The sequence below is a fragment of the Corapipo altera genome, unplaced genomic scaffold (genome assembly GCF_003945725.1).
Source record: "Corapipo altera isolate COAL_440 unplaced genomic scaffold, ASM394572v1 146, whole genome shotgun sequence".
In the NCBI taxonomy this organism is placed as follows: domain Eukaryota; kingdom Metazoa; phylum Chordata; class Aves; order Passeriformes; family Pipridae; genus Corapipo; species Corapipo altera.
In genome coordinates this window covers 1,185,523-1,213,471 of record NW_020884981.1, presented here as the reverse complement: position 1 = coordinate 1,213,471, position 27,949 = coordinate 1,185,523, and the positions used below count along the sequence as shown (strand labels likewise).

General features: G+C 42.4%; 2 protein-coding genes across 6 annotated transcripts in view; one reads left to right on the top strand and one right to left on the bottom strand.

Annotated features, from left to right (window-relative positions):
- Positions 1 to 27,949, top strand: part of IFT140 (intraflagellar transport 140) — an 80,091-nt gene that overhangs the window by 35,371 nt on the left and 16,771 nt on the right. The window lies entirely within an intron of this gene.
- TMEM204 (transmembrane protein 204) lies at positions 6 to 27,949 on the bottom strand. Its single transcript, XM_027665783.1, has 3 exons — positions 26,890 to 27,949; positions 13,564 to 13,719; positions 6 to 2,219 (listed from the first exon to the last, which is right to left on the bottom strand). The coding sequence occupies exons 1-3, from the start codon at positions 27,167 to 27,169 to the stop codon at positions 1,975 to 1,977; spliced, it is 681 nt and encodes a 226-aa protein (XP_027521584.1). The 5' UTR covers positions 27,170 to 27,949; the 3' UTR covers positions 6 to 1,974.

Sequence of the window (27,949 nt, the reverse complement as noted above, 5' to 3'; positions counted from 1 at the left end):
GAAAATGAACATTCACAACTTTATTTATACATCTAACATAATCACAGTAATACCGCATATTACAGATTTACCAACCACATAGCTGATTTTTAAATTTAAATGTACATTATTATAATATGGATATTGCAATATTAGGAGAAATAATATAATGTCTCTTAAATATTCCACAATATTTTATTTTAAAAACCCCTGCATTTAATCATAGCATATTATTTTTGGAATTATTTTTTTTCCCAGAAAGTAATGCAGGCAAATGAATACTAATCTTAGTTGGTTTTTACAAACCTACTGCTAGAAGAAACTCTTTGTCAGCTTTATAGTGTTTGCCCTGATAGTCTAGAGCAGTGCAGTTGTTCTAGAGCATCAGTCTCTGCAGAGTGTTGCTCACTTGAAACATGGTGCAGAGCAGCAGTCGGGTTTGAGTTTCTTATCACATCCAAACTGAGTGCAGAACAGAACTCAAGAGCCAGCTTGATGATCACATTTTAACAAAGTGTGGAAATAGAGAAGCAAAGCAGTGTACTCAACTGGGAGCAACACAACAGTCCTAAGGAATTTGTAACATTCACAACTCATGGTCCATCAAACCTATCACTAACTGTGCTCAGAGCAGCATCCTGAGAGCTTTTAAACACCTGACATTGCTTCAGGTTCCTGTATCCCAAGTGTTCCTGCATAATAGTTTTTGGTGTGTTGTTTTTCTTCCTGAAAATTACATGCACAGGACTTTTGTGAGCCCGTGTGCTTCTCAGGGTGAGAGTTATAATAGGCCTCATTCCAAAGGTATTCATTTTTCACTTTGTTACCACATCATTAGCCACCAGCGTGCTTGTAACAAATGTGGATAGAGCCTTCCTAAATCTTCGTTCAGTAAGCCTAGCCATGACCACATTAAGTTACCAGGCAAGTTGTTTTTAAATCTCATGCTGGAGTCCTACTTTCCGGTTTGGGTGCTTGAGTGGCAGCTCTGTTCTCCAGTGTTCCCTGTGTTATGTACCTCTGATTGCTGGGCAGAGCTGATGTCCTGCCATAGCACTCTAATGTCACAGCAAATGTTAAAGCTGACTGGGAAGAAAAGAAACCAATTTGGGCTGAAATATCTGTTTTTGATAATAGTTCCCAACAATGTAAGTTAATCATATCTGTGATTATTAGGGAGTCCAGGTAACCTCCTGAAGATATTTGCCCTCAATATAACACTGAAGTAGATTTTTCAGCAGCATGTGTGGCCTGTTCTAGCTGTGTACCCTTCTCATTTTTATTGTCTCTTTACACGTGGGACAAACCCAAACCTTTGTCTCAGGATACAAAAGAAGTGTCTGAAAAAATGCAACTTAATTCTTCTGCATTCCTTTTTTTTTATGTTGAAATAGTTGGAATTGCTTTTGCTGTTTACTCTCTGGGCTGTGCTGGGGCTGGGAGCAGGTGTTACAGCTAATGGGAATCCATTCCTTGTAGAGAGGTGGATGGAAGGACTAGAGAGTCATGAAATTTGAACAGCTGTTAAACCCATCACTTATTCTATAGTTTTCTGCTTTCTTAGATTGCCTGTTAACTCCAAAGCCTATAGCTTTTTACTTTATTATTAGGGAGCAGGAGAACTTGATGAAGACAGAGAAAACGTGTGTTTGGTTCCCTCTTTCCTGTGTTCTCATCGCACACACTCGGTGTCTTCTCCAGCTGACCCTGCTGCCATGCAGCTGTGATTCTCTGTCAGGATTCTGACAATCCAACATTCTGTGCTATACAGCAGAGGGAGAGGGCAATATAATATAATATAATATATATAATATTATGTTTTATACATATATATATAGATGGAGCCCATCCAAATAATAATTGAGGGCCTCTGCCCACAAGAGTGAGCGTTGTGATGTCTTTCAACCCTTAGTTTTAAATTATAGCATATATTTATAGAAAAACAATTCCAATGCAGATCTCTTTGAAGATCCTTCCCCTTTCAAGTGCTCTCCTTCAGCATGGTGACTCCACGTAGTCGTTTTCCAAGCCCCGGCGAAAGCGAGCGGTCAGGGTGCGGCTGATGACAATGACCCGGGGGGCCATGCAGTCCTCGCGCCTGTGGAGGATGTTCCAGATCAGGATGGCAGCTGCCAGCGTGGCCAAAAGGCAGGCTCCAATGTTCAGGTAGCAGGACCAGGAGAGGTTAGTGTATGGCCCGATGCGGTAGAATGTCACCAGTCCAATAACCAGAACAAAACCTGCAAGCAGAATGGCAGACTTCTTTTTTTAATGAATTCTTCTCTTGAATTTCCGTAGTGGCAAGATGCCATAGGCATCTCAACATTTACAGACTCAATGTCTATAAAGCCTTTCCACCCCTATTATGATATGCCGGATGTGTTCTTGAATTCATATTTGGGCACGATGGTACTGCCTTAAACAGAGGCTCAATGTTAGCCCTGTGCCAGGGCCTCACCACCCTCCCAGGGAAGAATTTCTTCCCAAAATCCCATCTAACCCTGCCCTCTGGCAGTGGGAAGCCATTCCCCCTTGTCCTGTCCCTCCAGGTCCTTGTCCCTCTCCAGCTCTCCTGGAGACCCTTTAGGCCCTGGAAGGGGCTCTCAGGTCTCCCGGGAGCCTTCTCTTCTCTGGGTGAACACCCCCAGCTCTCCCAGCCTGGCTCCAGAGCAGAGGGGCTCCAGCCTAGTCTTCCTTCCTGTCCCTATTGTCAAACAAAATTATTTTTCACTTTTTTAAAAGAAGTAATTTATGATTAGATTGAAACAAACATACAAAGAGGCAAGTATGCCTCTAACTATTTCCACTAACCAAGGAAAGGTTTCCTCTTTCTTCTCCTACACACTTCCTTAACCACCACCATAACACAAGAATGTCACAAAAGGACCCATTCATGAAGGAAGATGGAATAAACAAAGACCCATAAACTGCCAGAACGTTTCTGGACACCATCTTCCTGAGGTCACAGGCAAGGAGAAGTCAAGAGCAAGTAAGTCCAGTGGCTGTATAGTGTCTTCTCAGTTAGCCACACTGCTTGTGCCTGCAAACACTGTCCCCACGGATACATGACAATGATGTGATCTCTGGCTCTGGTCCTTTATTTTCCATGAAAGATCCCATCCTGAGTATGTACTATATCAAGTTTCTAAAAAGAGTCCTAGTAATGCAGTGAAGATGGAAAAGACTCAAGTTATATACAGATAAAAAAACAGAGGAGGGAAATGAAGTACAAATAGGAGGAAAAAATCAGTCATTACTTAAAGGCATGACACTTGTACTGTTCTGAGAGTCAATAATGTGAAGGCTGAATTCCCCTCCTCATAATACAAACACTGAAGGAATATTCCTTCAGGAGATGTCTGGCATCTTTGGCTCTCCCGTGTCTATCTAAAAGGTGGTTTGTAACTCAATTGCTTGCTGCACTTTCTCCTCCTGAGAGGAGAGCTGTACCACAGCTGGCACGGCCAGGGAGGCTTTGGAGTGAGGCATCTCTACCTGAGGATAGGTGAGGAGGAAATAGGTTCTTACAGGTTCTTTCCTGCTCTTTCGCTGCTCTGCTGTGAAAAAGGCTTGATGTTCCCTGGAGGGATTTTAGGCTGTTGACTCAGTTGTAAGGATACAATAACTCCTTGATTTTGTCAGTAAGTCTCTTAGTTATTTAATGGTTCAGCTTAGTTATAAGTGAACAAGTTTCATCTGGGAAAAATGTGGCCACATGGAGCACACCGAGTGGCAGAACTTGCTGATCCACACAATCGTGGTTTGCTGGTGCTCCCAAACGGAGCCTACAGACTTGCTCAGGGGAGCATTTCCATGTTAGCAAGTCGGAGGTGGATTCCCAGCGCATAGTTGGTCATCCAGCATTATTTCCAAGTGTACAGGTTTGAAAGTTGCTTCTTGACTCCTGTTCAAAAACATACTGAGTTAGAGCAGAGGTAGAAAAGTGGTGAAGTTGTGCTTTTGACAAATTAAGCTTGAGTCTTGATTTTTTTTTCCCCCCCCCCCCCCCGTAATCACTGTTGGATGACACACTGATATCACATGCGTTATGCTTTGTAAAATCCTGGTCCTTTGAAGCCAGGCAGATGTCATTTATATCCTTGGATGGACTCTTGAAGGCAAATGAGGGAGCTAATTTTTCTGTATATTCACGTGCTCAGCTCATCACCATGTGGGAGGGGGAATGTCCTCTCCTGGTGCATTCCAAATTATTACTGAAGTTTGCCCATGTTTTTTCAGCATTCACAGAACACTGCTTTTGTCCTCAAAGCCACAGTTAACTGTGCTCTTTCTTTTCTGTGAGGTTTCCTTGAACTGCTTTTGAGTTCCCATGACTTTGCTGTTTAGTGTTATCTGGGTCTTGTATGAGTTTAATCTATCGATTTAATCTATTGATTGTTAGCAATAGCACCCAAGAAGATTTTAGCAGATCTGGGAAACAATAGGTTTCCCTCATTTCCAGTTTCATTCTCTGAGTTCAGTTTGTCCTGAGGCACATGGTAGAGAAGAGAGGGGGAGATCAGATCCCGTATTGTGAGATAAATCAGTTTTTTTTAGTCTTTCCTCTGAGATGGCTCAGTTTGTCCCCTGTGGAACCTGGATGATGAAGCTTCCCCATCTTTATTTTTTATTTCAGAGCACTGGGAGCAGAGGATGCTAGTTGTGAGGTGCTTATAAAGAATTTGGATTTTTACATCTTCATTTAGGTCTTATAATGATGACACAGACTGATCGTGCTCTGCTCTGCAAGAGGTTGCAGTCCACTGTTCAAAGGATGATAAATAGGAATTTTCTTATGAAGGTAGGAAATTGAGAGAAAGGGAGATGTTTGCACCTTCTGCAGCTGAGTTGTTGACCTCTTTCATCTCCTTAAGGTTTAAAATTGGCAGGAAGGAGGGTATTGATACAAATCAAGAGACCCATCTTACTGGGGAGTCTGGCACATAAGAAAACATGATGAGTTTTGATTTTCAATTTTCCTTTCAGAACTTGTTTCCAGTTCACACACACTTTCACAGGGAATCCATAAAGCATTAAACAAATTTAAAAAAAAGATGTGAAGCAAATCATAAAACTTCAAGCAGGAAGAAATTTGAGCAGAAGTCATGTGGACCAGTGACTACCCACAGATACCTCTAAGGGACAGTTATAAATATTAACAATAGTCCACTTCACACACACTCTCTTGCAGTATTTGTTTGAGAGTCTCGTGGCAGAGGGACATGGGTTCAGAAACACCAGAGTAACCCTGATGCTATGTCATGTCTTGCAGCTTAATTTCCACTGTAGACTATTTTCAGTATTTAAATGTTTTTCCAAATACACAGCTGTTAATGAAATTACTTAGCTTTTCCTTTTCTCCTTATGTATCACTTATGGCCAGTTACTGTCCTAAATGTCTGCACATCTCCATGTTCTATCTGATGGAGCAATTATCCACCAGGAAAAAAAGCACTAAGGCTTCCTTACAGGTCCCAAAATAAAACTATTTATGCTAGCAGGACTATTTCCCTTTGCAGGCCCTTTGCCTGAACCCTGCTCAGATGAGCAGCCAATCATGCAAGAGGCTTTCTCTCCTTTCCCAGTTCTGTGCCAGTGGCTGGGCAGGGCGGGGGAACTGGTTTGAGAGCTCCCCGAGTTGGCAGATCCCAGGAACCAGTTACCAGAGCTCTTGAGTGAAAATGGAGGCTCTGTGTAGAATCCTTTGCTGCAGGCTAGACAGGAACTGACATTTAAGAAGAGAGAAACATGTGGGAGAGGAGAAAATATGTTACTGTAAAGTTTGTTCAATCAGTTTTTAGAGTTCTGCGGGTGTCAGTGAGCTCTAGAATAGAAACGTCACTGAGAATGTTATTTTCCAGCATTCTTATTTTATATTAGTGTGGCCTGATATTGGAATTATAAATGTGGGAGCTCCAGAGCAAAGGGTAAAGAAATCATAATGATCGAAAATGACTGAGTTTGCATAGGATGGTAAGATTTAAATTTTGATTAATGCTGCTTTTGTGAAGATGATGATGAGTGAAAACCCCAAAGTTTGCTTGGATAGATTTTGTCTGTAACAGCTTAATCAACATTTAGTCTGTTGTGTGAATGACTGGGCAAACACATGTAGTTCACTTACTTGTGCTGTTTAATAGTTAGAAGTACCCCTATAAAAATTAACCTTGTTCAGGAATAGTTTCCAGGACTAGAACTGACTGTGGTAACTTTTCCCTTTTTAGATAGATATTTGTAGCAATGTCTGAATTCAGTTTCACTATTCCAGTAAGATACCTGGAGGAAGACAGTTGGCTTCCCAGACTATTTCCCATAGGCAACTCTACCAAAATTAATCAGAAAATTGCTCTCTTTGCCATCAGGCTTCCTGAGCTCATAATGTACAGTGCCGGTTAAGGAGGGCTGCAGAAGGGACATATTTAAATTTATTTATGAAAATATTGAACATTTTCATCTGGTTTAGTTTCTTTTCTGTTTTGTAGAGATGACAAGACTTCGAGATGCGTGGCTGAATTTCCCTCAGTTTCATTAGGTGCAGCAATCAATTTCAGATCATTTTATTCTTTATTGTCTCAAGTCTGCACAGAGGCCACATCTTCACTAAAAATCCAGATGAGATTACTTGAAGTGCTTTATTTTCCCATAGAGCTGCTGTTTATCTCTGGTTGTTTCCCATCTGTAGCAAAACAAGCTGGAATGGGGGGGCTTTTCCACTGGGAAAGGAAACAGATAACGAAGTCACTCGGAAGACTTTTGGTTGGGACAGTATTGACTGTGGCAGTGGGGGTGGGCTGGGAGAATGTTACTTTTTGAACTTACATTTCAAATCTGTGTGCTGGATTTCCTGTTTGACTGAAGCTGGCTGCAAGCCAACTATGGAATTTTAGCATTTTGAAAGAACTCTCACAGTCACTTTTTTACTTCTGTGATAGTTTGTTGCTTTTTCAGACACCCCTTGATTCTCATTCTTCCTTTTTATTAGTGCGTGGATAGTGCAGTTGAAGACATTCACATTATGTTTTTTCTGGGTCACCAGAAAGTCTTTATTGGGATTTATAATCCTCCTCTTTATAGCTTGTCCTATAGGATGACTTTTGCTTCCAGGAAAAGGGAGAAGAAGGAAAATAGAGCAGCCAGACTGTTGAGAATTCACCACCCACGCTTGTTCAGCAGAACTGCAAACAGGGAAGGGAAATGTTTCCCTCCTTTTCTATGTACCCCATCAAGTTTCACAGGGAATGGTTTAGCTGTGATGAATCACATGCCTGAATGAGATGCTTGTAGGAGCTCAACTGTATTTATCAATGTGAGATGGATTCCCAAAGTGATTCCTGTAGGACTTATGCAAATGATTAGTTAATAAACACCTTTTCCTGTTTCAGCTTGGCACTTAAAGGAGTTGTGCAGGGCAAATGTGGGTCCTCTGTAACAGTAGTGTGCTCTTCATTGCAGCACCAGGCTGGATGATGCTTTGGTTTCTAATGCCACAGGGACTCAAGTGACCCTTGAGGTTTCAGTAGGACATTGTTAAGAACAACAACTTTTTTTTTTTAATTTAAAATTTCCTTCCAAGGATTTTGGTAGCATGTAACATCTCTTAGAATTAAGAGAGTAGCACAACTTCTCAGGGGCAATAAGACCTTCTTGTCCTTCACTTTTCTGAATTACAAGGGCTTGTCTTCTTTGTCAGTCCCTGTCTTAAACCTGATGGGAGATTTAGTTAGTGTAAGGCAGTGAATCCTACTTTATGTCAGAAATCTTCAAAGGAAGGTGCAGAGCACTGTTTAACCAGTCTAGGTCTATTGACAGTAACTTGCTTTTCTGGGTTACCTTTTGGAGGTTTCCTTAGAAATTATGCCAGCCTATAAACAGAAGGTCGAAAAACATTCCCAGTGAATTAGGCAGAATTCCTCTTGGACAACTGTTTAAATAAGGATAAATGTGCAGACTCTCACACTGGAAATTGACTATAAGCATTGCTTGACACCTTGGATTCAGAGGCAGCTGGAACCAATTAAAGCTCTGCTTTAATTGTAATAAACTTCATATCAGACACAGCTATAAGGTCCTGTTGTAAATCAGAATCATGGAATAGTTTGGGTGAGAAGGGACCTTAAAATTCATCTCATTTCAACGCCCTGCCATGGGCAGGGACACCTTCCAATCCAAGCTCCAAGCCCTGTCCAACCTGGTCTTGGACAATTCCAGGGATGGGGCAGCCACAGCTTCTCTGGGCAACCTGTGCTAGGGCCTCACCACCCTCCCAGGGAAGAATTTCTTCCCAAAATCCCATCTAACCCTGCCTTCTGGCAGTGGGAAGCCATTCCCCCTTGTCCTGTCCCTCCAGGTCCTTGTCCCAAGTCCCTCTCCAGCTCTCCTGGAGACCTTTAGGCCCTGGAAGGGGCTCTCAGGTCTCCCGGGAGCCTTCTCTTCTCTGGGTGAACACCCCCAGCTCTCCCAGCCTGGCTCCAGCCCTCGGAGCATCTCTGTGGGCTCCTCTGGTCCCACTCCAACAGGTCCCTGTCTGTCTTACGCTGAGGATCCCAGACCTAGCTGCAGTACTGCAGGTGGGGTCAGCCTGAGCCAAAATACCCTATGCAGAGAGAAGCAGTCATTGACAAATGATCCTCCTGGACATTTCAATGTCATCTTCTGCTTTCATTGTTCAAGTGCTCTCTTCATCTCCTGATACCTCAGAGGGTCAGAGCTGCATAACTGGATCGAGGGAGGCAACTTGAATTGTTTCCATGAGGCGCTTCCATGCATATATGATGTGTGTGTTCGTAAGCAATAAAGTGAATGAGTTGAAGAACTTTCCATTTCACACACTTATTACTGCATTATTTCTAATGCCGTGGCTGTCATAAAACATTCCTTATCCTTGCATATCCAAACGATATTGATCTGGTAATAATTCATTACCATATTTCTAATCAGAATATATGCCCTTGACATTGAGATGCTACAACAACCTGCCTTCTGCTCTTGTCAGTGTTTAGCCATGAAGAATACAGGCAAATCTTCTCCCTGTTGCAGCTATACCAGATGAAGAGTTCACCACACTTCTTGGGAGCTACTGCCCTTCCCAGTTTGCTGGTTCAGTTGCTCCCAGGGACTACTTCAGACAAAATAAGTGGGATAGGGTTCTAGATTTTAAGATCTTTGAAAATGTAGTTCATTTTGCAAGTATGTGAAAACAAGATCACTTATTGTGATGTTTGCAGTCCACATAAAGAGCAGGCACATTTGGCACTGAGGTGAAACAAAAATGAGAACAAAAACATTAAGCACTAGCCAAGCAGTCAAGTTCTCTCTTTTTGTTATGATTTTTAGGTTATTTACAGCACCTCATTTATTTGCTTCCTTTCCAGGAAGTAGTAGGTTTACAGCTCCATAGATTTCATCTTAGAACAGATCTGGCTTGAGAGTGTTGTGAAGGAAAAAGCTGGAAGGAAGTAATACAGAAGCCAGTATCACATTCTATCAGGAATATCTTCGGCCTTGTTCTCCGATGGCTGCTGTGCTGTTCTGATCTGCATTGAGCTTTTCTGGATATCAGTCAATCTAAAGTGGTTGGACCCAGAAAGAAGAGAGAAGGTAAATGGTCCAACAACTGTTTGATTTAGTTTTAACAGCATGGGAATTAGAGTATGCTTGACCTCAGCTTTCCTGTGATGGATTAGGGGTCTGGAGTGAAACACAGCATCGGCAGAAAAACATAGTGGGCAAAGCTGGAATGCAGTGCTTGAAATTCAAGAGAGGTAAGACTGTAATGTATTTGGCTGTAAATAACAAGCTCAGTAGGAACACAAAACTTTTTAATCTTCAGGATATCACGTATTAAAGTAATTTAATGCTGAAAGCAGACTGGCAAGAATATTAATCATTATGATTCAGGTTTGCAGTCTTGGACATTCAGAAACCAGGATGAGATCTAATGTAAGGGGTATTCTATCCCAGATTTTCCCTATTATGTTTTTTACATTTCACTTTTAAATCTCTGATAACCATCATTATACAAGATCAAGACTTGGCTGGAGCCCCTCAAGGCCTGATCACATGTGGCAGGTTAGTGCTTGTAGTAGTTCAATATCCTCTGAAGTGCTCTTTCTTCCCTGTGCTGTTAGTGTGGATTTCCCTTTCCAACAGCTCTTCTGTCAGCTGTTATTCATCCTATATTCAGCACATGGAGTTTTTAGCAGTTCCTTGGAAAAAAACAGAAACCGCAAAATCCTCTGAAGGGGAACTTCTGAGCTTTGACACAAAATTCCACGTACGACGCTGGTTCCATTTTCACCAGGAGGCTTTTCCAAAGCAAACAACTCACTTTCCTGTTAACAGGGAGATGTGAGGCTGCGGAGCTTTGGAGCTGTGTGAATCCCGTTGCTGTCCCAGGAGCAGTGCTGTTTCCTCTCTTTTTTCCTTCCTCTTTGCTTCCTGGGGCTTTATTTTCTGTCAGAGGTCCATCCTTTTTGAATGGCTGTCAAATGCATGTGCAGGTGGCAAGAGTGAGGAAGTGGTGAAGCCTGGAGCCACTGTAAGCTCCAGTGGACTAGAAATGGTTGATTTGAGCTTGTGATAGACTTTGGAGATAATACTTAGCACACTTAGTTTTCTAAGCCAACAAGGACTTCTGTTCAGACCATGGGAAACTCTAATGAAACCCACACAGACTTTCAGTTTACTAAAAATAAGAAAACTGTAGGTTGAGCCTTCCCTCATAATATGAGATCTCATTCTACCACTGACCATTGCAGTTCTCTTCAGCACTTGCTGGCATATTCCAGGATGAAAGGTAGAGATCAAACAGAAGTTGGAATTAGAGGGAACATGATTCAAGATAATTTCTGAAAGTACTGGCAGGATGAGGAACTGCAGAACAATTCCTCAGATCATTTGGATTTTGAAAAGGAAAAAATAGGGGGTTGGTGCTAGTGTTCTTTCACTTGAAGGTGTAATGAACAGAAATTACCCAGCCAGAAATATTTAATAAGATTGAATGTTCATTCTTAAATATTACCTACTCTTCTCTCATAAATAATCTGTCTGACCTGAAGTACCTTGACTTTAACCCTTCAAAGGAAGCAGGGAAGAGCCTTGCAGGGGTTTCTCTTGGACTGTTTGCATGGACCAAATGCTTTTAAGTGCAAGCATCGTATTCACTGTTTGATGTTTTTGCCCAGTATTGCTACTTTTCTTTGAGAACGGCTGAGAGGTCACTGTCTCAGTGGAGGCTCAGAGACTGAGTGTCGTCTGTGGCTCATGGGATATGAGGTGGCCACTATTTTCCCTTTCAATGTAGAACACTGTCTCCCAGTGCAGCATCAGTCCTTCATCGGAGCAGTAGAAATGCTGGGCTTGCTCACCCTTTGCACATGGATTTTGTCTGATATCAAAGGCACTTCATCCATAATGTCTAAATTGCTGTCACCTGGACCAAATCCAGGGAATTTGGTGAGTGCAGACCCCTGGTATCCTAGGGAGTCAGCAGTTGATACACCACTGTCCTGAAAAAACTAGGGAGGTTTCCAGGAAGTCATCCCATTATACTGTGATAATGGCAGATATGACTTCTTCCCACTTTTTGTGAAAGTAATGCATTCCAGAAGACTTCAGCTGGTTGTTCTGGATATCAGGAAGGAATTCGTTTAAACAGAAAACTTACATTAAGATAATGAGATGTAAAATGAATATCATGGGCAGAAAACCCATGGGTAAAGGAGAGTGTGGCGTAACTGCAAAGGGGTGGGGCAGTGACAGTCACTGTGTTATTTCTGCAAATTCAGACCCACAATGTCTGTCTTCGTAGCTGTCACAGGCTGCCTTTACACCTTTGAACACAATCAGGCAGATGAACTCCTTGATCCAACAGCTTCTTCAGCCATTCTCATTTGTATTTTGTTAATCTTTCTGACTCCAGCTTTCCTCCCCTCTCCCCTCCCAGCACTGGGGATTTCAAGGTTCAGCTTGCATAACAGGTAATAGCAGGCATTTCCTTCTCCTGTGTCGGGATATCCTGGCGCCCTTCAGTCTCTCTCTGACTGTGTTTAAAACAGACTCCAGCACAGGAAAAAAAAAAAAGGCCCAGTCTAAAATTAGCAGCTGTGGCAGAAGAAAGGCCCATGGCTGTCCCCTGTGCTGCTCGTCAGTGAAACAACACATCCAAACAGAGCCAGAATGCCTTTCCGCTTGGGGAAAAACACACAGGGCAAGTTTGGGGAGGATAGGAGGAGGGAGAGCTCAGCAGGCACCACAGACGGTCAGGGAGAACTCTCCAGAAGGTATCCACAGTTACATAGACCATGGTGGGGTTCTAGGGAGAGCTTTTATGGCAAGGCCTGGAGGTGTTTAAGCTGAGACTGCATGTGGCATCAGTGCCATGGTCTGGTAACCGCGGCAGGGTTGGATCAAGGGTTGGACTTGATGATCCTAGAGGTCTTTTCCAACCTAGTTGATTCTATGATTCTGTGATTCTAAGGCTGTATATCTGTCTTTTGGCAGCACTGGCTGGTACTTGAGGCTCTTGCTGCACCTGAAGCTGGATCAGGTGCTTTGAGAGTTACAGAACCTCTTGTTTGGATTTCAGGTTCCTCGTCCTTAATGTACCTAAATAAACCTGAACATTTTATTGCTGTGAGACCTTATGTAAATGACCTAGGCCAAATTCTGGTCTTGCAGTGGTGTAAACCTGAGGTCTCAGTAGCTTTATGCCATTCTTAATATTCTGAGTTGTTAAAGTTAAAATTAAAATTTAAAATAAAATGGTGTTGCTTTATTATAACCTGTTTTTTACATTAATTATATATATATATATATATGTTGTATTTTTAATCTGATCTTGTAAGCAGCTGGAATGTTACTCCATTAATGACAGTTTCCTGCATGGATATATTTTATACTCTTAGTGTAATGAATACTGAATGACTTACTTTATGTAGTAAAGAAAAGTATTACTGCAGAATGTTTATACTTTGTTGCCACTGTTGTCAAAGTGGAATTGTGATAAACCCATTTCCGCCTTTCCTCATGCATTTCTGTATACAGTCCGTGAGAATTGCTGTGGGAATTTTATTTATAGCAGTCAGCGGTATGAGTTGACTTCAGTTTTCTTTGCTGGATTGCAGAGGTATCTGTCTGCCAAAATCCAGCTGGTGGTCGTTGAATAAAATTCAGTTAGCTAAAAGCAAATAATCATGTTTCAACAAGGCTTCAAAAATTTTCTTAGCCCTTCTGCTCCGCTTTCTCACAGTTCCTTTGGTATATTTTATCCTGCTAAATTGTGGGATTACAGTGCATCCAGTTTATTTCTTTTATGTTTGCCTTCCTGGTTTCGTAGGAAATAATAAAGGCTTGATTTTCTTGGTTGGCAGAAGCCTCATTCTGATATATCCCACATAAAAGCTTCTATTCATGTCCTGCAGAATGTCATAGGGAGAGCTTCTCAGAGACAATGAACTTGATTTTAGATTTAGGTCTTTTTGCTATTCTTTGTCACTTGAAAGATTTATAAAGTAAGAAACTCTTTTCCACCTGGATTTAATAGATACTGAGTACTTTTTCATCAGTAAAAAGAAGTGGACTTACTGGCAAGTTGGAACACGGCAGCTATGGCCTCCTCCCACCACTGAGTGTCCTGGGAGATGATGGGGAGCTCCATGAGCCCCAGGACAAAGATGAGCTGGCCCGCGGTCAGAGCCACCGTGGCGATGAGGTTACAGGCCCTCATCATGTCGAACTGCACTGGGGAAACAGAAGAAGCATAAAGTTAAAACAGTAAAAACCTGGGAAAAAAAAAATCCTGGATGAGCAGGAATGTAAAATTTGTCAGTCCACAGAAAAGAGTTCTCAGACTATTCCTTCTCCCAGCAGTCCCTTGCTCTAACTGGGATCTCATTAAGAAAGGATTTTCTTTATGATGTGTATCAGATCTTTCCTTTGGTTGCACAGCATCCCATAAGTATTGCTTCAGTGCATGAAACAAGCAGCTAATTTTCCCAAGATGTCCCACTAGAGGTGCTGGAATTCTGCCCATTGAAGATTCTATCTGTAATTCATAGCCAGAATTGTTTGGGGCAGGAGTGATGTTTGCTCTGCATTTGTGTGACACAGATGGAAATGGAACCATAAAGAAATAGTTTTTCAAGACCCTAAAATAATAATCACTCCAAACTAATAACACCCTGAATTTCTTTTTTCCCCTGTCCATCTGTATTGTCCTAGAAAACATCTTGTGAATGTTAATGTTGAGGTCTTACGGGTTTATGGAAGCTTGATATAGAGGATTCTTAACTTTTTCTTCTTTTGACATTTATTAATCTTTGGGAGGCACTGGAAAGACCCTTATATTTCCATCTGTGTAATGAGGGAAATGGTTATAATGAAGATGTGAAGGCTTGGCAGTTTTGAATGAGGCCTTTAGGACATAATCTACATTTACAAGTAAAAAGTTACCTTTTTTTAAAATGTATGTGTGTGTGTATGTGTGTGTGTATTTATATATAGGAGGAGTTGTAGGAGTATGTTTTGGGAGTCTACTATTGACCACCTGGCCAGGACAATGCCACTTATGAATTATTCTACAAGGAATTAAGGAATATCTCTAGATAGTGCTCTGGGCCTTAAGGATGATTTTAAGTTCCCCGACATCAACTGGGAATATCCTACAGTGGACACAAACAGGTCCAGGAAATTTCTGAAGCATGCTGAAGATAACTTCTTGGTGCAGAGACTGAGGGGGCCAACTAGAAAAGGTGCCCTCTGAGATGGGCAGTTTGTAAAAAGGTTGTGGACAAAGTGGCTCTTAAGAGTGCAGGAGCTGGCAGTTCCAAAGCTTGGGGAGACATACAAGCAGGGAAGCAGGAGGGGTTGGCTGAGCAGGGATCTTCTTCTGGAAATGAGTCTGTGACTGGGAGGATGACAAACTCCCAGCAAACCCTGAGCTTGTTCGAGACTGGCTCCTCCAGCTGGATGTGCATAAATCTATGGGGCCTGATGAAATCCATCCCAGGGTACAGAAGGAGCTGGTGAATGTTATTGTGGGACCCCTCTCCATTATTTTTCAGTGGTTTTGAGTGGAGAAGTTCCTATTGACTGGAAGGTGGCAATTGTTGTCCCAGTTTTCAAGCAGGGTAAGAAGGAAGACCCTGGAACTTACGGGCATGTCAGTCTCACTTCAATGCCTGGTAAAATTATGGAGAAGGTTATTCTGGGAGTTACTGAAACACACTTGAAAGACAGTGCAGTCACTAGTCACAGCCAGCACGGCTTCATGAGGGGAAAGTCCTGCTTAACCCACTTACAACCAAGGGAAGGCAGTGGATGTGGTGAGTTTGGGTTTTAGCAAAGTTTTTGATACCATCTCTCACATCATCCTCCTGGATGAACTGTCAATGGATCAATGCAGGCAGACAAGTCCGTCATATACTGGGTGAGCAGTCAAAGGGTTACACTAAATGGGGTGACATCAGGCTGGTGGCCAATCACCAATGGGGTTCCCCAGAGCTCAGTTTGAGAGCTGGTGCTCTTGAATGTTTTTGTAAATTATTTGGGTGTAGGAATCAAAGATATGTTAAGTTTGCTGATGATACTAAACTGGGAGGAACTGTGACCTCCCATGAGGGTAGAGGGGCCTTACAGAGAGGTCTGGGCAGGCCAGAGGGCTGGGCAGTCACCAACGGTATGAAATTTAACTAGAACAAGTGCCAGATTCTGCACGTGGAATGGGGCAGTCCTGGTTATATGTACAAATCTGGGGACAAGAAGCTGGAGAGAAGCCCCTGGAAAGGGACCTGGGGGTCCTGGTCAATGGCAAGTTCAGTAGGAGTCAGCAATGCCCTGGTAAGCCCAAAAGGCCAACTGTGCCCTGGGGGGCATCAGGCAAAGCATCTCCGTCTGGGTGAAGGGGGTGATTGTGCCGCTCTGCTCCGCTCCAGGGCAGCCCCACCTCGAGCCCTGGGGGCAGTTTTGGATGCCCCAATATACAAAGGGCATTGAACAATGGGAGTGTACCCAGAGGAGGATGACCAGGATGATGAAAGGCCTCGAGGGTAAGATGTGCAAGGAGTGACTGAGGGCATTTGGCCAGTTCAGGCTGGAGAAGAGAAGGCTGAGGGGTGACCCCATCTCATTCTGCACCTTCCTCACGAGGGGGAGGGGCTGATCTCTGCTCTCTGGTGACCAGTGACAGGTCACGAGGAGCTGGAAGGAAGCTGTGTTAGGGTTGGACCTTAGGAAAAGGTTCTTCCCCCAGAGGGTGGTGGGACACTGGAACGGGCTCCCCAGGGCAGTGGTCACATTCCCAAGCCTGATAGAGAGAGCTCTGGTGTGTGTAGGATGCTCTTAGTGATAGGGTTTTGTTTTCGGTAGTCCTGTGAGGAGCAGGGAACTGGACACAATGATCCTTGTAGGTCCCTTCCAACCTGAGCTATTCTATGATTCTATATTAAATATAAAGAACAAATGCAGCAATGAATACAGGCATGGATATCTGCAGTCTTGACTAGAAACCTGATTAAAGTGTGTCTCCCAGCTGGCTACTGAATGGAATATATTAATTGCAAAATTGGGTACTTTTAGTCAGGCTTTTCTTCCTACTTTTCCTGTTAACTTGATGGATGTCCTGTTTTTATCCTTTTCCTTCCTCTCTAGCAAAAGGTGGGATTTGCAAATATCTTTGTGCCAGTTCAACATCTCTTGCTCATGTGTCTTTGCTGTTCTGAAATAGAAGCAGTGCTGTGTTTAAGTTGTCATATATTAGAGAAAGAAAGACTCTGGACATGGATATTCAGCAGATTTTCAGAAGTGTCTTGACTGGTTATAAGTTTGGTGGATGCACTGACCATCAGAATTTGGTTCCTGATCTTCCAAGGAGACTGCTAGGAAGTGCAGAAAACAAAATTTGATATAAACAAGAGTAAACTTAATTGTGGAGTCTGGTCTACTTTTGTGAGTCATGAAAATGTTTACTTTTTATTTTCCCCTTATAGATCATCTTTAGCTTCCAGTGTTCTAAGTAACAACTCATGATTTAATTAAAATTTAATAAAATATAGTATGGTATCTGAAGGGTTAGTTAAGAACCACAGTCCATTAAAATTTTTCACATTGAATAAAATGTTAAGAAGGTAACATACTAAGTATTTTTGGCTTTTCCTAGTGAGTTCATCTCTGACCAGAGAGGAATATTATTTCACTGAAAATGTTCAGAGATTTTGTGTTTAACTTCCAAAGTTGTCCTTTTAGCATCGACAGCATTTGGATCTCTTGCCATGTTGAATGCTCACAGGTCAAGAAGCACACTGGCTGGTAATGGAATCATAGTCAGATATCTGAGCTTTGTAAACATCAGTAGAACTTGGAACATCTGGAGTGTTCTGTTTTCCCACTCAGATGGACTTCTGTAATACTTTGAGGACCAATGCTTGCTGAAGAGATGGTAATGACTTTCAAAGGAGAAAGGCCCAAAGTAAGAGTAGGCTTGCAGCCATTATTAGTACTTTCATTTGGTGACAAACTATCTGCAGTGTTTAAAAAATTGCTGCCACAATGGGTTCTGTTACCCTGTCTGTATATAGTACATGAGAGCTCTAAAAAGAAAAGCCTCTGTTTTTGCACAACCTTTAAAAGTCTGAAGTTTATGCCAGAAATACATACTACCCTCAACATAGAAATTAACACCAAAGTTTTGCTTTCACTGCTGTTCATGACTTTTTTTAACACTTAACTGTATTACAAAGTCTTTTAGCTTTGCCACAGATGTTATATCATGCATACTAAAAATAGTAAGTTTCTGACTGTGACTCAGTTGAATTTCAACAAAATTTGTAATAATTTAATCTTTACATAATGGTTCTTTGAGCTCTGTCCTCTCCTGTGGCTGGAAGAGCAGCAGCTCTGGATGGGTAACACTGATGATCTTTGCTGCTCTTTGTAAGAACTGCACACTTAGGGATGTTTATTGGCCTAATACACTGTACTGTTGAGGGAGATGTGGAAATGCAGTGGATATTTTGCATAGCTGCTGCTTTTAACCAAAAAACAGGTTGCACGTGGTCCATGGAGCCACAGCAGGCTGATGATTGGTTGGATAAGAAGGAAGCAGCTGGTAGGATTTCATTAAATATGAAGACAGTTATTTTTATGGAATAAGGTGTTACAAGAACTGAGTACCCTTCCATCTCTCATGTGAGAAATGTTGTTTTATTCTAATAGGTTTAACGTGTGATCTGTGAACTTTTGGTTTTGTTCTAGAATTGTAATGATTCCTCTTGGGGAAAAAAAGAAAACATAGAATCCTAGAATCATAGAATTGTTTAACTTGGAAACGAGCCCTAAGATCATCAAATTCCCTTGGCACTGTCCAGGCCACCACTGACCATGTCCCCAAGTGCCACATCCACGTGCCTGTTAAACCCCTCCTGGGATGATGACTCCACCTCTGTCCTGAACAGCCTGTTAATAATGTATAACTCTTATAATAATGCATGAAGTCCATTCTTCTTCCACAGAACTTGTTACAGTCAACCTGAAAGTGCCAGGTGGCTGTGCTTCCTTACTCACAGCCGTGGTGACTTGGCATACTGTCAGCTCAGCACAGGGCAATTTTACTTTGTACATAAGCTGAGCTTCTGCACCAGACCTACCACAACCCCAAAGTGGTAGCTGAGGAAAGCAGCTGTAGTCTCCTTTTATTGAGGACAACCAATAGACAGTACAGATCAAGAAAGAGAATTGAGTGTGCAATGTCAAAGCGTTTCCTCAGAGCTGTACCCAAAGCCATAGAAGATGGAAATCTTGTTGAGGAAGACCAGGCCAAAAAGGCCTTCTCCTGCTTGAATGACTGATCAATCCAGGAATAAATATTCCTCATCTCTTATAAAATTGGCTGGAATATAGTTTTTGAAAGAGCTGTGAAATTTAGTATTTGCCTTTGTGCTCTTTTACTCTGCCTATTTTAAATTATATGTAGGCAGAAATGCCTCACTAGCCAGCTTTACTCTATTCTGATGAGTTTTCTGTAGACTTGATTATGAATTTAGGATCATCTGTTCAACCATTTCAACCATTTCATCTTCATTTATAGTAGCCAGAATTCCACTGTCACTTTTTGTGGCCATTGAGGTCTTCATCAGCTTTTGCCTAATGGTTTGTTAGTCACAATTTGTAAAACAAGATGTTTACTAGTGGCATTTGTGTTAACCCCTCACTTCTAGAATCTATTGCCTAAGACTGTCATGACATAGATGTTTTGTATTTTGGATGTCCCACTTTTTTTGTTTTGAACTCAATATTGTTCATGCCACTCATCTCCTGAAGTTTAACTGTGACAGAATTCCCTATAGCCAGAAGAGGATGTTCCCTATAGCTAGACAGGGGTATTCCCTATGGCCAGAGATTGTGATTGCCTATAGCTAGAGGTGGATACTTCCAACAGAACAGACCTGGACACTACAGAAGTATGTGTGTCTGACAGGTGAAGGAGGGAGGGAAATCCCTCCTTTATCCACCTTCCTTAAGATGCAACTTGGCTGTTAACAGCTGGAAAGGGTTAGTCACTGAATGGCTCCAAAACTCTGCCCTAAGTGTCTGCTCTTCATCAACATCCACTGCTGGTCTCTGCCTTTTTCCTTCTGGTAGTCTGTCCTGGTTTTCTGCCCATTTTCTCTGAGAAGCAGTTAATTCATGGACAGGGCATCCAGCTGGGACTCTTGTTCAGCTCCAGGTACTGGCTTAATGAATTCTGCTTTGTTTAAAACAGTTATCAGTCAAGAGTCAAACCCCAAACTCCAGGGATGAGACCAATTCAAATTCCTTGTTGTTTTGCTCACTTCCTAAACCAACTGTATCCATCTGGATTAGAGATGTTGATTTGATTTTCTTACTTACAAGCAGCAATTTTGTGTTGTTATGATCCATGATAGCCCCAGGACTGCTGGTGTTATGTTCCAGGACAGCCTTAGTACTATTTGCAGAAGTAAGTTAGTCATACTGGAGAGTAATTTGCAGTGTTTTGGGATAATGAGGAAGGATGATCTCACTGGAAAATCACGTTATGTTAATTGCTTAAAATGTGAGCATTTCTTCCCCCTTTCTGTCTGCAGAGAGGCAAAGAAAACTAATAAGCAGGTCAATTCAAGCTTTGTAGTGATTAAACAAAATGGCTCAAAATATTTTCATAGTTGTCTAAAACTCCCCCTGAGAAAGACCACTTTTGGTCAACAAAAATTTTAGTGCAAACTTAAGTCCAGCTTCTGTAAGTTATTAAGTTTCCAGCCCTGGGAGGAATCTGTGACTGCACATTTACTCAGTGCCAGGGGACAGGGCTGACTCTCAACATCTCTCTGTGCCCTCACAATTTCCTGCTGGCATCTGAACTGTAGGAGCTGACTGGGAGTGTGCTGTTATCGCTGTCCATCGTGGGACACTAAGTGTGTTACATCTAAAAAATGGTCCCTCAACTCTTAATTAGTTCTTAAACTCTTACTAACACGGGATGAGTTATACTCAGCTGAGGGATGGTGCCACCTCAGGCTGCTGTGAAGCTGATTACATCTATCAGTTCATCCATGCTTTAAATATCCTGAGGGATTTTGCTTCCTTGTTTTTGTAATGAAAGAACTTAAAAAGAATATTCTACTGCTGCTGTTTCCTTTTTATGGATCTTGGGTTTATGTACTGATTACTTATTTGGTGAATTATTGAGGACACATTCTGAGGTGTACCTGATTGTCCTTATAAATGCTTGATGTTCATATGTGACTTTATTCTGGGAAGGAGGATAAATGGTTGTGTTTCTGAAATAGAGATTTCTAATTGATTATGGATGAAACAGGTAATACTCCTTACACTTAAGTTGCTTCACTTATTTTTGTTAGAACCCATTTTCAGTTTCTTGAAACTGCTAGACTTCATCTTCTTGGGCTGGGTGTCTGCAGGCTGAGATCATATTCTGCTGATAAAATCTAATCTAACTAGATAAGTAATTAGGTTTTCTCTAATATAATCAAGAGATTCTAACTGAGCCCACCAGTTTCCTCTGGAACCTGATATTTTGCTGAGGTGTTATCCTGAGATAGGGGATGTATCCTATGTTTCAGCCTTTTGGAGTAATTTTTAAAATTATAGGGACTTCAGAAATGCAAAGCCAAACAACTTAACATTGGGAAAAGACAGAATAGTGCACTTGAACCTAAATGGGTAAAAGGCAAGAATCAGCAAGAGCAGGGCTTCTGTCTTGCCGACTCTCACTTATGGTCTTGCTGTTCGTAAAGCTGAGTTCCAACCTGGAAAACTGGATTCTGTATTAATAAATAATTTTAGAAGAAACCCTTCCTTAGAATAAAAAAAAAAAAATCACTTTAGTCAAACTTTTGGCAATGAATGGTGTGTTTCTTTCGTTTTGAATATCAGCATTGTCAGCAAAGATCAGATGTGCCGAGCAGCCTCCCCAGCTGCCATGGAAATCAGCTGGACCTGTGCCTTGGATATCAAGATCACTATGAAAGTGCAAAGCACAACTGTGCTTCATTTTACAACAGACACACAGGAGGTCAGCACTTACTGTTAAAGCAATTAAGAGATGATAAGGACAATAAATAGCACCACTGTAACTGTTTACTGACAGTCAGCATCATGCTATGCCTCCCAAAGCTGTGCTCTGTTTATGAAGTCTTTGACATTTAATTTCTTCTGTTGATTTAAACTTATGGTATTTATGTTGCTAACCTCTTTGAGTATGAATTAGGAAATATATTGAAACAAGTTAAAGCCAAACTATTGAAACAAACTAAGCCAAATGTTGGCAGTATCTCAGTGCACCTTTGCATGGCTGTGTCACTGAGACCATAGGAAGGTTTAAAGCCTCTACGATGTAGATGTATTTTGATGGTCTGAATAGTCACTGATTTCTTAAAAGTGAAACATCTTTTATTTGATTTGTACCCCTTCCCCATGATGATGTTTTTTGCAAGGACAGGATTTTGTCCTGAAAAGGAAAGTCTCTCCCTCTCTTTTTTTTTAAATCTCTGTAAGCAGCCATACAGCTTTCAGCTGCAAGGAGTCCTCAGTATGTTCTGCAGTTGGATGAATATCTCAAAAATGATGGATGGATGGATATCTTAAAAATTATTTTGCTTTTTTCACCTCTGTAAGGCTTTCTGGTATATGCAATTTATGCTTTTTCACTTAAAAATAATAATTTTAAAAAAGGAGGGGAGGGGAGGGGAGAGAAACCAATCTGTTTTGGCACAATTAAAATAATGTTCTGATATGACAAACTGATGGAATCTTCCATCCGTTTACATATCTTGGAATTTTACCATTCAGCTCATCTTAAGTGTGAAACTTCACATGTGAATATTTAGTTTGAAAGGCAGACAGATCTTGTTTGAGGGGAGGAGTGTGGCTGGTGGGTGTTTTTTATAACAGCTTCAGTGGTTACTTTTGGAGTGAAGACATGGCTGCTCCAACTATTTTCAACATAAACAACTGCTTCTGGTTAAGTGATGTGCCCTTGCAAAGCCAACATTGAGAACCTTCTATACAGTCATCAGTTTTAATAGACATGGCTGTCACATAGTTTCTGATGAGATGTGACTTGTCTACATATCATGATTTTCCTGTTTATAAACCTCAGCAGGGTATTCTGTGTTGGTGGCTGTAATAAATGCATTAATCTGAAATTTTTAAAACCTCCAGAGCCATTTTCACTCATAACACTTTAGTGAATTCAAAGTCTTGATGGTGAGAGTAACCAAACACTGATTGCTCTGGCAATATTTCTGTGTAATGCATTGAAGCATATATTATGTTCCTTTTTCTATCCTGAATCCCAAGAAGTTTTGCACTTTTCTAAAATGAGTACACAGAATAGTAACCCCACATTGAAATGACCATGCACTCTAATTTGAAGAGCCAGACCTTTCAGAATTCACCTCCATTGGTTTCTGCCATTAAATTAGTATTTTCACTTATTTAAACGTTGCTTATATTTCAGATATTAGGAGGGGAAATCACGAGCCCTGTGCTGCCTCATCTCTGTGGAACAGCCTGAGCAGTCTATCATGTACCATGTGTATGATAAGGTTTTGGGCTTTTTTTAATCTGATGGTAGTTCCTGTCTGCTCCAGATGCACTTGGCCTCCTTTCTGGGTCTGTATATATTGAAAAACAGATAGAGACAAGTAACACATGTCTACAGCATGCTCGGCTGCTTGACTCAGCCTGGCTTCCAGACAGCCAAATTTCAGAGAAGTTGGAAATTTTGGAGACATTGGAGCTTTGTGTATATGCAGTGGACATGGGCACTGAGGTGAACTGCTGCCTCTGTAGCAAACCTCAGCTCCTCACTCCCACCCCAGCAGCATCCTGCCTCAGCCACTGTGTCTGTGTGTGTGCATCAGCCATCCCTTCAGGTGTTTGGGTGGGTCCCTGTGGCAGTCACGTAGCTGTCCTGGTGCTGTGCCTCTCCCTGCACAGGTTATGCTCTCCATCCGAACTGCAATTCCCACGAGTTATCTTGCTCTGGGCATCTGATCTTGACACATGCTTCCTGCTGCTGGGATTTTCCTCATGTCTCCTGCAGCCCTGAAGAACCCAGCAAGGTTTTATATCTTTTAAACCCCTCCCTATTCCTGTGTTTCCACATTGTTCCTAATGTTCTTTAGACAAAAAGGGACAAACTGTGACCTCAGCTGATGAATAAATCAGCTCCCTCTGTCCACCCAGAGATAGCCTCAGAGCATGGCAGAACTTAAGGGCATATTTGTACCCTGCAAGATGGTTAAAAATATCCAAGTCGATTCCAAGCAATCTGGTGTGTTCCTGCAGTATTCCTGGCCTGATACTGGGACAGGACATAGGTGGCTTTGAGCAGGGCTGGCTCTGAGAGGGCATCACTGGTGGAACGTGCTGTGTCCCTGCATGGAGCTGCATCGCTGGGTGTGACCTGGGCCCGAAGCTGGGGGTTGACTATTCATGACATGCTGTCTTACCCAAGCCCTTACTGAGGTTGTGCTTCTACTACCTGTGGGCTTATTAAGAGATGCAGACAAAAGCATAATCTTCCAAAATTTTGGAACAGCTCTGAAACATTTGGCAAATGTTTTTGCCCATGCTTAGGTGACAGGAGAGTTGGGCTACCTGGCCAGGTTTCCTTAAAGTGTTTTGAAGAGGGGCTGTGCAGTCTGAGTTCTCAGTGAAGCCTTTAAGTTTGTATTGTCCAGTGGCTTGTCCATGCTAGAAAAACTTAGATTGATGTCCTCGTAGCTCAGCATAAGTGAAGGTTTCAGATCTGAGAGTTTATTAGCACTAAAAAGTAGCCATCTCACCCCTCCATACATCTGCATCACTTGGCTCATGCTAGCAGCAGCACTTGTTGGACTCTGATACCACTGCTTAATCCAATGGAAAATATCCACCAAAAACCCCCTCCCGTCCCCACGTCCAAAACTTCCACCCCGGCCTGGGTATTCTCTTGCTGTTAGTCATTGGCACTGTCCCAGAAGCTTTTCAACATCACAGATGGTTGAAACATAGGTGCAGGGTTGCACTGAGAGAGAGAGAAACAAAGAAGTGGATAAAGACAGCTGGAAGGGCCTGGGATCTCCCTTCCAGGAGCAGTGAGGTTTGAGGGACAGAGCTGAAGTGCTTTCCCCATGGATCAGTCACCCACACTTCTTGTGTTGTGCCTTGCAGAAATAGTTCACATTGTGATGCTTCCTTTCCCTATATTTTTAATATTACCTACTCCTGTCCCTGGATTTATTTTTTTTTTTGCCGTTTCTAGGAAGAAATTCTTTCCTTTGAGGGTGGGGAGGCCCTGGCACAGGCTGCCCAGAGAAGCTGTGGCTGCCCCATCCCTGGAAGTGTTCAAGGCCAGGTTGAACCGGGCTTGGAGCAACCTGGGCTAGTGGAAGGTGTCCCTGCCTGTGGCAGAATGAGATGAACTTTAAGGTTCTTTCTCACCCAAACCATCTGTGATTCTGTGATTTCAGTGGGAGAAAGAGCAGGCAGTGAAAAGTTGGTGAAAAACAGGTTCTAAGAATGTGCTTCTCTCTGCCAAGGAGCAAACCTGCTGTAGCAGTGCCTGTGGTTGGCTGTTACTTACAGTCTGCTCATACAGGAGTCTTCAGTGTATGGACAAGCAAAGTTCCCAAGAGTGTACAGTTTTTCTGTTGAACTGTAAGATAAATAACTTGCCCCCTGAATATGTATTTCTGTGTATAAGCACATTTTTTTATATGAGCCAGATTATGGCCTACTATTGGCAGAACAGATTTTTTTATGTTCTACAAATGGCATCCAAAATACTATGTGGTAACATAGTATTTCTTCCTTCATAAAGTTATTTTTTAAATGTGTGTATATACATACACAGACCTGCAAGTCGGTGATTTATCTACAACTGACAGATGAGGATTGCTATAGATATTACTAAAATAGTGTGTGATTTCTTATTAGAGAAATTCCTTAGAATGACAAATCCATGGATGCAGAACAAGGCTCATACTGACCATGTGTACAGCCATGGAAACATAGCTGTCTTAGAAATAAATGCCACAGGTGTGTTTCCTACTGAGTTTGTCATGACGCAGCTGCAGAGTGGAGATTTTCCTTTAAGGGCTTTATCAAAATTCAGAACTGGCCTTTTGCTTACTATTTGCTTCCAGATTAAACAGGGAATGAATGCTTTATTCCTATGTAAATTGAGTTTCTGGGCTTGAAAGACCTCCTTTAAATTAGAATTTTTTAAGAGTGGTTGTCAGAGAATTCCTCTGGGCACTTGATCGTGCTATAATTATTACTTTGAAATTTCAAGATTTTCTATCACACTATTCTATTTGGATGAGAAACTGCTGCCCAGACAGTTCTGCCATGAAATTGATACCTCTGATCTTTAGACACCGCTCACCTCCTGACCCACACACAGCAAGAAATACAAATTTTTGTGATAAAAGTGCTGCAGGAGCCAAATTCACTGAGCAGGAGCTCGTTCCAGTGTTGATTACAGAACATGTACTTTTACAATTCATGAATGATACACATTGTTCAAGTTAGAACATGGCTTATCAATATTAATTGGGGCAGTCATTCCAGGGATGAAGCTGCAGATACACATCAAGGAACTTTTTCCACAGTCCAATCCTTTTTATAATCTTTCAGTTAAAAAAAGGTATTGAAAGGGTCAGGACTTTAGAACAGTTGAGAAGTTTTCTGTTTGTGGTTTATGCAGGTTCAGTATTAGCAAATGTGCAAAAAATGTTCCTGCATAATTTTTTTGGGCAATATGATATGGAATGGGTCCACCTAAAAACACTTTTTAAAGAAATTCCTCTAATAGTTCTTTGTTGTGTCTCCAGAAGGATCAAGAAGAGTAGTTGCACATGTTAAGGCTTATCTCAATTTTACATGTTTTTACCAAAACTATTTCTGTCTTTTCTGCTCCTGGCATTTCCAACAAGAGCAAAGAGAAGGGAGAAATAACTCAGCATGTCATTGGAATACCTTCTTTGGGGTTTTTTTGTTTGTTTTATGGTATTCAGAGCAATTGTGGTTGGTGTTGTACTGAGCAGGAAGGGATATCGTATGACAGGAGCCTGTGGTAAGAGGGAGAAGAGAGCCTGAGGTGTCTCAGAGCTTTGGGCTCACACTTCACAGGTGATTTTTTCAAAGCAGACAGCACCATGCAGCATACTGGCTTTGAGGGAAGAGGAGAAGGAGTTCAGTTCATCACTGGTGGACATAATGATTCTTATTTCCTCAAATGAATTTATTTGGGGGTGAATGTGAATAGGTGTTTAGACTAAGACAGTTAACAATGATTCAGGGTTAGGCCATGAATCTCCTAGGGACCAGGTGCACCCTATCGATCGCGACCTGGCGTCCGCAGAGAAGACAAGAGACTGCACTTACGTTTGACAGTGCTGCGAGACTCCTGGAATCCAGCCGACTCCGAACCCCAGCCCAGGGCTTCACACTCCTGCTCCTCCCCTTGCCCATGCCTGGCACTGGTGCTTGCAGCCCCTCTGCTCCGCTCTGCCAGCCAGCACATCCTCCAGAGCCCCACGCTGCGCTTCCGCCCGTCCTCCAGCGTCTGGTACACCCAGTTGGGGGTAAAGGCAGCCGCGTTGTTAAGGATCAGTGAGACCAGAGCTACCAACACAGCTGTGGCTACCAGTTTCTGGACAGTCATATCTGACTGTCAGCTTACTGCCAGTCTCTGATTGCAGACGACACAGGGTCCCAGTCAGCTGCAGCACATTGAAAATGGGGCTGGGAACAGGTGGCTGCGCTGGGCGGTTATGGGGGGCTAGAGGACATCACCGTTCATTCTTGAAGTCAACTCCAGAGGGGTTTATGATCAAGGAAATGAGAATTTTGTGAGGTAGGTAGGAGAATTCCATAAAATAAGAACACAAAATAAGTCCTTCCTAGCGTTGACTTATCCACCTTCTTGCACTTTGATAAGTAGTGCCAGTCCCGTGGTGAACTGGGTGACAGGGAGGTCCATTCCGTGTTGGACGGGGTGAATCCGGGCAGAATCCAGTCTCGGGGCAGGAGAGCCTGAGCTGAGGCAGGGCAGAGGCGGGATGCTCGCCGGAGCCTGCCGAGCGCAGGGCCCTCCAAGCCAACCAAGCACCTCTCCAAAAGCCTGGGTTTGGATGCAAACTTCAGAAAATCCTGCAAACGGCAACAGATGTCATTATCTCAAAGCCAAGCTGAGCCAGAGAGGAATTCGGTCATCCCAAAGGAGCTCTGCAAGTCTGGAGTATCTCGAGGGGGCTGCTCTGCCGTGTCCCTCTCCGAAGATCCGAGCTGTGAGTGCCGGGAGGAGAACAGCCACTGCAGTAAGGAAAAGGCCCCCCCACTTCCCCACCAAGAGGAAATGGCTGTTTTTGTGGCTGTTTTTGGTGAGCCTCAGGGCGTAGTCGACTGCAACAAACAGAGCCACTACCACGGCAGTCAAACATTA

Bases quoted from the DNA above. Each gene is read 5' to 3' on its own strand.
- TMEM204 (XM_027665783.1), bottom strand. From the start codon at position 27,169: ATGACTGTCCAGAAACTGGTAGCCACAGCTGTGTTGGTAGCTCTGGTC. The intron at 13,720-26,889 runs GTAAGTGCAGTC...CTGTTTCCCCAG, and splicing joins GTCTCGCAGCACTGTCAAAC to TGCAGTTCGACATGATGAGG. The intron at 2,220-13,563 runs GTAAGTCCACTT...TTCTGCTTGCAG, and splicing joins TGCCGTGTTCCAACTTGCCA to GTTTTGTTCTGGTTATTGGA.